The 11,387-nt window shown below is 38.6% G+C and overlaps 1 protein-coding gene and 1 pseudogene across 8 annotated transcripts in view; both read left to right on the top strand.

The window, feature by feature from the left end:
- FRYL (FRY like transcription coactivator) overlaps window positions 1-11,387 on the top strand; it is a 257,372-nt gene that overhangs the window by 240,664 nt on the left and 5,321 nt on the right. For all 8 annotated transcript variants that reach the window (XM_035704622.2, XM_035704639.2, XM_035704578.2 and 5 more), the window contains 3 exons: window positions 1,221-1,370; window positions 2,238-2,336; window positions 9,101-9,169. In XM_035704622.2, coding sequence (XP_035560515.1) covers window positions 1,221-1,370; window positions 2,238-2,336; window positions 9,101-9,169 — 318 coding nt within the window. The remainder of the gene's footprint in view (window positions 1-1,220; window positions 1,371-2,237; window positions 2,337-9,100; window positions 9,170-11,387) is intronic.
- Window positions 2,997-3,089, top strand: LOC112652375 (U6 spliceosomal RNA; annotated as a pseudogene).

The raw sequence follows: 11,387 nt of genomic DNA, 5'->3' as shown, positions 1-11,387 counted from the left end.
CTCTGCCTGTGTCTCTGCCTCTCTCTCTCTCTCTCTCTGTATGACTATCATAAATTTAAAAAAATAAATAAATAAATAATTGGCTTTGTCTCCACACACCTTAAAAAGTTTAGCGAAGGTTGCTTCCAACTGTAGAAATAATAATATGAGGTAACATTTATTGAGTGCTCACTACATGCTAGGTATTGGCATTGTGGCTTAAATGCTTTTACATTATTTAATTCTTAGAACAAACCTATGAAATATAGAGTATTTTTAGCATTCTGTAGCCAGGGAAACTAAGGCACAGAGAAATGCCATTTTAGTCCTTATGCTCTGAACTAGCTACCACTTTTAGGTAGGTCACCACCCTTGACCCAAGCAAATGTTGCCCATCTTGGAAGACCCGGCTAAGTGCATATTCTCAGTGGAGCTTTCCCAGCCACTCCACCCTCTAGTCTCTCCCTCCTGAAAGTTCTTTAGGCTCATCAACGGGAGCATTTATTTATTTTATTCTGTACTTTTGCACTGCTCCTTGGTTTCCCATTCATATTTTTTTTTATTTCCAAAGGTACTCTGTTTCCTGATGCCTAAGATTGTAGCTTGTGCTTTTATTATTATTAAATCATAATGATACCTAACAGTGCTACATATACACAGGCAGGTACACATTAACTAGTCATATAGTTATACCATCAATGAACTAGTCTAATTCACTGAGTGCTCACCATGGGTAAGGCACTATCTATTTTATGTTAATGAGTATTCTTGAGTTTTGAGAAGATACTGCTCTTAATGCATTTTTATGACTTTAATTAAATCACCTGGCAGCCCTTAGCCAAGCATAGTAAACTACATTTCCTGAAAGTTTCTTTCAGGTACAACTCTTGAAGAGCTAATTCTTCAGACATATAAGGACTTTAATTCTAATTATGTGCAGCATATATTCCTTCTATCTCTCCTAATTTAAAAAAAAAAAAAAACACTCAGGAATGGGAAGATGAATGGCACGTATCTTTAGTTGCTTTTTTCAGTAGTACTATTTTGTAAATTTTTGATCATTTTTGGAAATTAACATTTCCTAAAGAAGAGCCTAAAAACATGGATTTACAGACCAGCCATTAGAATTCTGTATATCACTACAACAGTTTTATAATAAAGTTTGCCCTACTTATAAATCATGCGATGAAAAAAAGGCCTTCTTATGAAACACTAAAATTTTTTAATGCTTTTCTCCATAGACAATTCAAAGAAAGTTTGGAGATATAACTAATGAGGCAGTCAGCTTTCTTGGTGAAAGTCTGCAACGCATCGGTACCAAATTTAAAAGTTCACTAGAAGTGATGATGATGTGTTCAGAATGCCCAACAGTCTTTGTGGATGCTGAAACAGTAAGTTTTTATACGAAGGCTTTTTATGAAGACTAAATTTGAATGGCACCAGTTAGTAAATTTTTTTAAGGCAATTCAGAATTTTGAAGTGTTTAAAGGTTTATATTTTCAATTTGGCTAGAAATATCTAGCAAAATATAATTCCAGTGTACTATATGCAGTGACTTGTGTCTGTTTCTGATTCTGAGCCCTCCCTGTCCTCACCCTTCCCAGAGTCCTAGATGGGGAAGCCAGAGTCCTATTCTAGAGATGAGTACTCTCTGATTTTCCCTGATTCTTGAATAAAAGGTAGGAGAGGGCTAGACCTACTCCCATGAAGAACCCAGAGCTCAATCTTCCCATTTTGTTTCCAAACACACAGATTATGTATTAAGATATTTAGAGAGAAGCTCCTGGGTGGCTCAGTCAGTTAAGCATCTGACTCTTGATTTCAGCTCAGGTCATGATCTCAGGGTGGTGAAATCAAGCCCTGAATTGGGCTCCGTGCTGGGCATAGAGCCTGCTTAAGATTCTCTCTCTCCCTCTTTTTCTCTCTTAAAAAAAGTTTTTAGAGAATTAAGGTTTAAGAAGCTTCAAGGGTGTTACCTTTAAGATGTATACTGGTGTGCCATTTCTCACCTCAGACAGTTCTTGAAAGCATCTGAAGGCACACTTGTCCTTGCTGGCATCCCTGAAATCCCACTGCGTTCCTACTCAGTTTCCATGAAAGGTCAGCCCTCAGTATGGGACAGAGCGCAGGAAAGGGACGCTGGCAATAAGCACTAAGTCGGGCCAAAAACCAACTAACAGAAATTCCATGACCTAAAAGTTGTCAGTCTTAGGACTGATGAGAAATGATAACCTGGATCAATGTTTCTGACTTGACAGCTGATGTCATGTGGTTTGCTGGAAACACTCAAGTTCAGTGTTTTGGAGTTGCAAGAACACCTGGATACATACAATGCCAAAAGAGAAGCAGCTGAGCAGGTCAGTCTCTCTCTCTCTCTCTCTCTTTTTTTTTTTTTTTTTTTACCATGTGAAAAATGTAGCTTGCTTTTGACGCTAGGAATGTTAACTTGGCAGCTAAACAGCCAAGATAGAAAAGAGGACCCTCTTAGCACTTGCCTCAGGGTTTTACTGAGAAACGTGGGGCCTCCCTCTGAACTCTCTGTCCAGTGAATTCCTATCTCTGGCTTTTAGAAATCAGCCCTCTAAGAGCCTCAGAACACAATGGAACACGATAGCTTTATAAAAAGCTTCAATGTGGAGACTACATCGCTGCTGTCAACATTGCAAATGGTGAAATAAAAGCATTATTTCTGAGAGTGCCCTGTCCTATTGTGATCTAGAAAATCTGTAACCTGCGACAGAGCCAGGATCTTTTTCCTGTGATGTGTATGTAGGCAAACAAAGGGACAAATAAGCACACAGTAGATTATAGATATTACTTGCGAAGAAATGTTTCTTCAGTTCCCATCTGGCACTGCACAACAACACTAGTTCTGTTTCCTGAGAGTAAATGTTTTCAATTAGCAGGGGCAGGAAAAGAAATTTTTCTCCTTTTCACATAAACTGTATATAGTAGACATTTTTTTCCTAGAATAGATGGATCTTTCATTAATTAGCATTAAATATACATCAAATGTAGTGCTTGCTTCGGCAGCACATGTACTAAAATTGGAACAATACAGAGAAGATTAGCTTGGTCCCTGTGCAAGGATGACACACAAATATATTTCTTCGGAATATGAATCATAAAAAAAGAATGGAACCTTGCCATTTGCAACAACATGGATATAGCAAGAGAGTATAATGCTAAGTGAAATAAGTCAGTGAAAGACAAATACCATATGATTTTACCCATGTTGAATTTAAGAAGCAAAACAAATGAAAATGGGAAAAAAGAGAGCAAAACCAAGAAACAGACTCTTAATTATAGAGAATAAACTGAGGGTTGCTGGAGGAGAGGTATTTGTATATATTGTGGAAGGATCACAAAAAGTCTAATTAATGTCCATCACTGCTACATAATTCAAATTATTTTTGACAAACACAAGTTTGACAATTTAGATGAAATAGACCAGTCGTTAAAAAGTACAAATTATGGGACACCTAAGAGGCTCAGTGGTTGAACATCTGCCTTTGGCTCGGGGCGTGATCCCGGGGTCCTGGGATCGAGTCCTGCATCAGGCTCCCCACAGGGAGTGTGGGGACCCCTCTGCCTGTGTGTCTGCCTCTTTGTGTGTCTCTCATGAATAAATAAATCTTTTAAAAAATAAAAATAATACAAGAAATAAATAGGTAATGGGGATTAAGAAGGGCACATGTGATGAGCAGTAGGTATTATGAGCAAGTGATGAATCACTAAATTCTTCACCTGAAACTAATTCTTTAAAAAATTATTTAATCAAAAAACTATGTATCGATCACATGCAAAGGGCTATGAAAAGTATAAGACCTGGCTCTTATTCCCTTAATATACTAGTTAAGAATATAAAGCACAAACACTGTGTACAAATAGTAGCAAAAGTAAAGTGTCAGGGATCCCTGGGTGGCTCAGTGGTTTAGCTCCTGCCTCTGGCCCAGGGCATGATCCTGGAGACCCAGGATCGAGTCCCACATCAGCCTCCTTGCATGGAACCTGCCTCTCCCTCTATCTCTGTGTCTCTCATGAATAAATAAAATCTTTAAAAAAAAAAAAAAAAAGTAAAGTATCCATTTATAGCTATAACTAGAGACTTCACAAAATTGAAAGGGTCTAACAGACCTGATGCTATCTACTGTGATTTCCAAAGAGAGGTCACTCTCAGCTATTAGGAAAAATCCATGGAATAGAGATCAGACCTCAGCCCTTAACAGATGGTAATTTTAATCTGGGGGATTCTTTCAGGGAAAGAATATAATATGAGAAAATACCTACATTAAGGCTCTCTCTCCTTATAAAGAAGGAGGGAATCTCACATTTGGGCTGAAAGAATAATGACAAATTGATAAGGAGGGAAGAGTTTTCAACATCGGGAAGGTATTGGGCAAGATCTGGTCATCTTACAAATATAGCAGTCCCCCCTTATCCACGGGGGACACATTCCAAGACCCCCCAGTGGATGCCAACAACTGTAGAAAGTACCAGAACCCTATAGATACTATGTTTTTTTTCCTGTACATGGTGAAGTTTATAAAATAGGCTCAGTAAAAGATTTAACACCAATAATTAATAAAATGGAACAATTATAACAATTAGACTGTAATAGAAGTTGTGTGAAGGTGGTCTCTCGTTCTATCAAAATATGTTATTGTACTGGACTCGCCCTCTGGGGATGATGTGAGATGACCCTGTGCCTTCAGGATGAGCTGGAGAGATGAATGATACAGGCCTTGTGACGGAGCATCAGGCTCAGGTGACCTCCTGATAATAGGTCAGAGGAGGATCACTGCTTCCGGGTTACCACTGACTTTGGGTGACTGAAACTCCAGATGGGGGTGGAAGATTTGACCCTGCCATGCATGTTCTTATAAGCGTGTCTTTTGTGTACTAATGTTCACAAATCTTTCAAGTAGGAGGAGAATTGCCCCAGCAGTTCTGAAGTCTTACCTATGTTCAACTTTAGTAGATTCTGTGGTTTTCTAAAAGATGCTCTATCAGTTTAGGATCCCTGCAGAAGGATATACAAGAATTACCGTTCGCTTCCTATCTTTGCCACCACTCGTATTTACAACTTTAAAAATTTTGGTCATTCTGGTGGGTGTGTGGTATTTTATGATAGTATTTTGCATTTCCCTGATGACTTGTTTGAGCACCTGCTCAAATAGATATTTTCATTTAGATATTTTTTGAATTGTGCCTTCAAGTATCTTGTCCATTTTTGCAAATGGGTTTATGGCTTTCTTATTGATTTGTAGGAGTTATTCTAAACACAAGCCTTTTATTGGATACGTTTATAAGTTTTTTCCCTTCTCTGTGGCTAGCATTTTCACTATCTTAATAGCATCCTTTGATGAACACAAGTTTTTAATCTTGACTAAGTAAGTTATCCATCCCTTTTCCATTATGGTTAGTGCCTTTCGTGTCTTCATAAATATTTGCCTACCCTAGAAGCTGTGATAGAGTTACAGTTAAGGACCTTGATACATATCTTGCTCTCTGTGTCCATACCCTTTCATAACTTGGCTTTGCTGTTCCATCAAGAGGTGGAGAGCTGGACTCCCATCTCTTAAGTCTGTGACATCCTTGCCTTTTTCTGACCAAATTCAGAAACGATGCTGTGCAACTTCTCAGTCTAGCACTTGGGCCTTTTGCAGCTTCTGCTTTTGCCATTGTGCCAGTCCCAGCGTAAATTGGGATAAACTCTAGAAAACTAATAAAACCCTTAATTTACTGGAGAATTAGATGCCACATGGAGCAGAATGGAGGCATCCCAACTGACAGCATGCCAGGCATTTAAGTGATGCCAGTTTAGAGCTTCCAGCCCCTGTCAAGTCATCCAATGACTGCAGACTTGGGAATGACCCTAGGCAAGGCCAGAAGGAACTCCCAACCAGATTAGTCTTATTTTAAGCCATTTAAGTTTTAGAGAGGTTAGTGATGATACAGCAATAAGTACCATTTACAATAGGAAAAATCAAACACCTACAAATAAATCTAAAGATGTGCTATACCTCCATACAGAAAACTTGAAATTTAATGAGGGACATTAAAGGCTATCTCAGTGGCAGCTTGGATGGCTCGGCGGTTTAGCATCACCTTTGGCCCAGGGCATGATCCTGGAGACCCGGGATCGAGTCCCACGTCGGTCTCCCTGCATGGAGCCTGCTTCTCCTCTGCCTGTGTCTCTGCTTCTCTATCTCTCTGTCTCTCATGAATAAAATAAAATCTTCTAAAACAAATAAAAATAAAAGCTATCTCAGTAAGACTGTATACCATGTTCATGAATCAGAAGGTTCAAAATCTCAGATTCTCTATTGATGGAAATTGATAGGCTAACTCTACAGTTTATATGGAAGTACAAAGAGCTAAGTATAAGACAAACAACCTTCTTGAACACAGGTCAGCAAACTATAGCCCATAGGTCATATCTGGCCCACTCCCTGTTTTTGTCAATAAAGGGTTTTTTTGGAACATAGTCATCATATTTGTTTATGCATATTATGCATATTTATGCATATTTTTGTACTGCGACATAGTTAAAATGGTTGCAACAGAGAATAGTTTGCAAATCTTTACTCCTTGCCCTTCACAGAAATAGCCTTCCAAGTTTGTACATGAAGAACAATAACAAAGTCTAAACAACAGAGTTAGACTTCCAGCCAGTAAGACTTGTTAAAAAATTCAAGAGTATATGGCTTAAGAATAGAAAAACAGACCACTGGAATATAATAGAGAATCTGATAACAGACCCATATATACATGGGTACATACGTGTATGTATGATCATCATACAGTTTATAGCAAAGGTGCTATTATAACGCAGTGGGAAAAGAATGTTTTCAATAAATTGTGTTGAATCAAATATTTGTATAGGGTAGAAAAAGGATTCCTTCTAAGCTGTCATCTCTTTCTTGTCCCGTATTGTTACTTTTCTTACTCTCCTTTCTTGTGTTCATCTATCAACCAAGTGTTTTTTGTTCTTCGGGTTTTCCCTCTAATGGTTTTTACCATTATAGTATCATAGTTAACACATTCTTCCATTATGCCTTGAAAGTCACGAGTGATAGCCTGGGTTCTTCATCAGGACCCCTGCCATCCTGGCAGGAAATGAACAGTTCAACACCAGGAGACCAGAAATCTGTTTACATTTTTATCCTCCCAGGTGCTGCTGCTTGGTTGTCTAGCCTCTCCTCCTGCACGTGTTAAACGCTAGAGTGGCAGTGTCCCGAGGGAAGCTGCACACAGATCATTGGGTGCCCTTCTCTACAGTCCCCTTCCCTCCAGCATACCTTTGGTGACCCTGTTTTCCCAGCTCAGTGATGCTGTGGGGCCCACCCTAGGCCACTGCTGTCTGCCTGCCTGAGCAGCTAGCAAAGCTTTGAGTAAGCAAGGCCCCGGAGCTAAGCCTGGGATCTGTGCAGGGCTCCCTGTCTGCTGGCGGACCGCATTCTGCTTCTGTGGGTGTCCTTGGAGGGCTGGCGCTCTATGGGCTGCTCCCTCATGCCCAGAAGCCGAACCTCTCCAGTTCCCTTTTAACCTTTACTTGAGCCTTGACTAAAGAAACAATGATGACCAATTGGATGTGAACGGGGGGACATTCTGTACACCAAGTACTGTGTCTTGTACACACTGGCTGCAATCGTGTGGACCTGTGCTGTTCAGGCCAGTATGCAGCCATGAGACTATTGGCTTGGGGCTTGTTTTTTTTAACAGAGTAAAAACATAAAAAACAATTTGTTGAATAAGGCTCCCAAAATGTTCTATCACTGGGCATAGACTAGAAAAAATTTTATTTAGTAACAATAGGCCTTTAGATATTCAATTATTTTCTTCTAATTTATTAGTACACGTGGACAAATTGGGCTGGATTAGTGAGGAGGATTAGGTGTATAAACGTTTTAACATTCTGTGTGAATAAATACGAACACATGCGTCCTACAATAGATTTCAGCCGAATGCTGCTGATATAAAGAAATCCGCTGGATAGCTTTTGACAGTGGCTGCCAGCGGCTCATCTCACTAGGGAAAGCTTAACGTGTTTCTTCAGAGATGCTGTCAAGCAAAAGCCTAAGGGCCTGTACAGTCTAAGGGACTGGAATAAAAGCAACATAAGGTCAAAGAGTTGTTTTGAAATAACGGAGACGTCTAATTCGCATTCTTTGCATGTACAACGTTAAGCTACAGTTGAGTGTTTTAAATGCCTAGTTGTACTGAGATATTTTCAGTGAATATGCTTAATGGAGCTAGTAGTTTTTCTTAAAGTCTTAATGATTTCATATATATCTTTTATGTTTATCACACACATAAAGAACTAGGAAGTAAAAAGAATACATAATATCAAACTGTCAAAACCTAATTCCTTCACCTGGAGACCCTTAACTTTTCTTCGTTCTGCTAGGACATTCCATGACTCCAACATTTTTTTCCCCAACTAAACTACAATGCTCTCATTTCTTATTTGACTAAAGAAAAAAATACCTTAAGTAAATACCCAATATTAGGAATAGCCCCTGGATAAGGGAAAAAAACACGCATGGCATCTATATCCAATATTCTTTGGAGATAACATGTTTGTCATTCATTACTTTCCAAAAAGAAAAGAAGTAAAAACAAGATTTAAAATGGATTTTGGTTTCTGTTTCACTAATTAAAATTGACACCAGTCTCCTGAGAATTACACTTCTGATAAGCAAACAGACCTGGTTAATTTTAAGTTGCCTTTATTAAATTGCACTTCCAGAGGGAAAGCACATCTTTCATTTCCCCATCTTACATTAGACAAAGGTCAGGTATACGCTGTGAAGATTTCCAATAAAACCTGCAGAATGAAGAGTTCTCCTTACTGAAATGGAGCACAAGTCCCTAGAAGAGCAGACTATTGTGTTTTTGTGAGCACACCACCACACTGTGCACATGTCATCCTGCTCTGGTTTGTTGCCTACAAATAATTAGGCTCGAGTGGAGATTGAAGGCTCTGCCTAGAACCAATCCCAGAACTTCAAGTTAACTTTTAAAGTGACCTTATACACACAGGCCGTTACGTTACCAATTTCACTGTGCGTTATATAAATGTTATGTTAAAATTTATGGTTACTTCTTTCCTTAGTGGTTAGACAACTGTAAGAGGACATTTGGTGCCAAAGGAGACCTGTATAGGATAAACACGGATGCACAGGTAAGTCTCCTCTTCTTAGTTCTGCTCTGTTTCTGTGACAGGTAAAACCATGCATGTGTTCCAGTGCCCCTATTTGATAATCCTAGGAATGAAATTTATAACACTTTTCATTTTTGTTATCAGAACAATCTTCGTCAAAGGTTCAGTGAAATATTGGCTTAGTAATGAAAAATTCACTTTAATAAAAATGAACGACCAGCTTGTGACTGAAGCTTAATAACATTCAGGAGATAAGCTTGATGGCTATCTGGACAGGCCAAGTTAGACTTTACTTGCATCTGCCTCTTCAAAAAATTAGACTGGTCGGGAAAGCAAACTTCACAGTAATGTCATATCCATTCATGGTAGCCTTTCTAAAGGCGAAATGCTGATTGGATAAACTAACTTTTTTATAGTATAAAAAGTCAATGAAAATAAGGGCAATGTTTTCTTAGGGAAAAGTACATGTGTATAAGACACTATATGAGGGTAAATCAAGCCCTACAAATTATTCTAATAGGAATACAGCTTCATATGCAGAAGACGCAGTCATCAATTAACTTCTGCATTGACATCAGAATTCCAACCTTTTCCAACATTGGTTGCACTGTTCTGGATTTCTAGTCACTGTAAAAGTTATAGCATGATAATAAAAATGTGAAGTTTTTTAAACCGAAATGTTGAGAAAATAATAGTATGCATTTCACATTCCTTATCTCTGTCCTTACAGCTGTGTCTAATAGATGCTTAGTATCCCCATTTTGCAGATGAGGAAGCTGAGGCTCAGAGAAGCCAATGTATCTAAAACCAGTAAGAAAAGAGAATTAAGATTCAAACCAGGCAGGCTGACTCCAAATCCTCCACTGTGTAACAAGGAAATGGTCAAATCACCTGTGTAAAGAAAGAAACAAGGGAAAATAAGGAATAAGAATCGGAGCCTGTGGGTTTTATCTTTGCCACCATTTAACTGCATGGCTTGAGTATATAATATAAACTCCCTTTTTTCTTACATAAATTAGGTGATTAGACTAAGTGATTTCTTATAGCCCTCTGCCTTGAAGAAGATGAGTTCCATCTCCAAGAGTCTAGGTCAGTTAATACAGCTCAACGCTTTCTCCTAAGTGAAAACTGAAAACGGTACATTTAAGAATTTCATTTATATCTTCTCTCTCCTTTTATATTCAGCTCCTTGAGATCGGGGACACTGGTTACACAACCTTACTAGTTCTGTCCCTGTGTACCAGAATTCTTTTGCATAATTATTTTTAAATAAGTGAAAAAATATATATACCTGCTAATTTCAATATACTTAAAAATCAAGAATTTTAAGCCTGCAAAGTTGGCACATATTCCTGGTAATTTAGAGCTACACAATTACTTACCTCCTATAATTGTGATCATAAACTTTAAAAAAGGATCCCTGGGTGGCGCAGTGGTTTGGCGCCTGCCTTTGGCCCAGGGCGCGATCCTGGAGACCCAGGATCGAATCCCAGTGCATGGAGCCTGCTTCTCCCTCTGCCTATGTCTCCGCCTCTCTCTCTCTCTCTCTCTGTGACTATCATAAATAAATAAATAAATAAATAAATAAATAATAAATAAATAAATAAACCTTAAAAAATAGTATGATAAAGATTTATTTATTTGAGGGAGAGAGCGAGAGAGCAAGGGAGGGGCAGAGGGAGGAGGAGACTCTTAAGCAGAGTCCCCACAGAGCTTGGAGCCTAACGCCAGGCTTGATCTCACAACCCTGAGATTATGACCTGAGCCAAAATCAGGAGTCAGTCACCCGCCTAAGCCACCCAGATGCCCCTATCATGATTTCTTTTCCATTACATCCCAAAGTAGAAGCTGTAAGTGTATGCATATAGAGCCAGTTCCATTATTCATGCTAATAGAAGTAAGAAAATGTATTTGAAACTCAAATGGTTGTTCATTTCCATATAAAACTGAAGTAGAACCTCAAATGTAGATATGCTAATATGTTTAACATTGGATTATGCTCAACTGATATTCACTGAATGACTATCCATGTAATTTATGGGAAGCGGTATGGAGCTAAAGTTCACCTTTGCTTAGCAAATCCCTTCTAAATTGATAGGAATAAATGTTATATAAACAGTCCTTCAGAGGACACTATTTAGAGAAGCAGACTTCAGAGGGACTTTTAGAAGCAATATTTACATTACAGCGATTGCTATTCTAATTAGAAATTATTCTTTCTCTAGAATGGACTAGAGAC

This window comes from Canis lupus, chromosome 13 (genome assembly GCF_003254725.2).
Source record: "Canis lupus dingo isolate Sandy chromosome 13, ASM325472v2, whole genome shotgun sequence".
Lineage (NCBI taxonomy): Eukaryota > Metazoa > Chordata > Mammalia > Carnivora > Canidae > Canis > Canis lupus.
The sequence above is the reverse complement of the archived record's forward strand: the minus strand, read 5'-3'. Positions and strand labels throughout refer to the sequence as shown.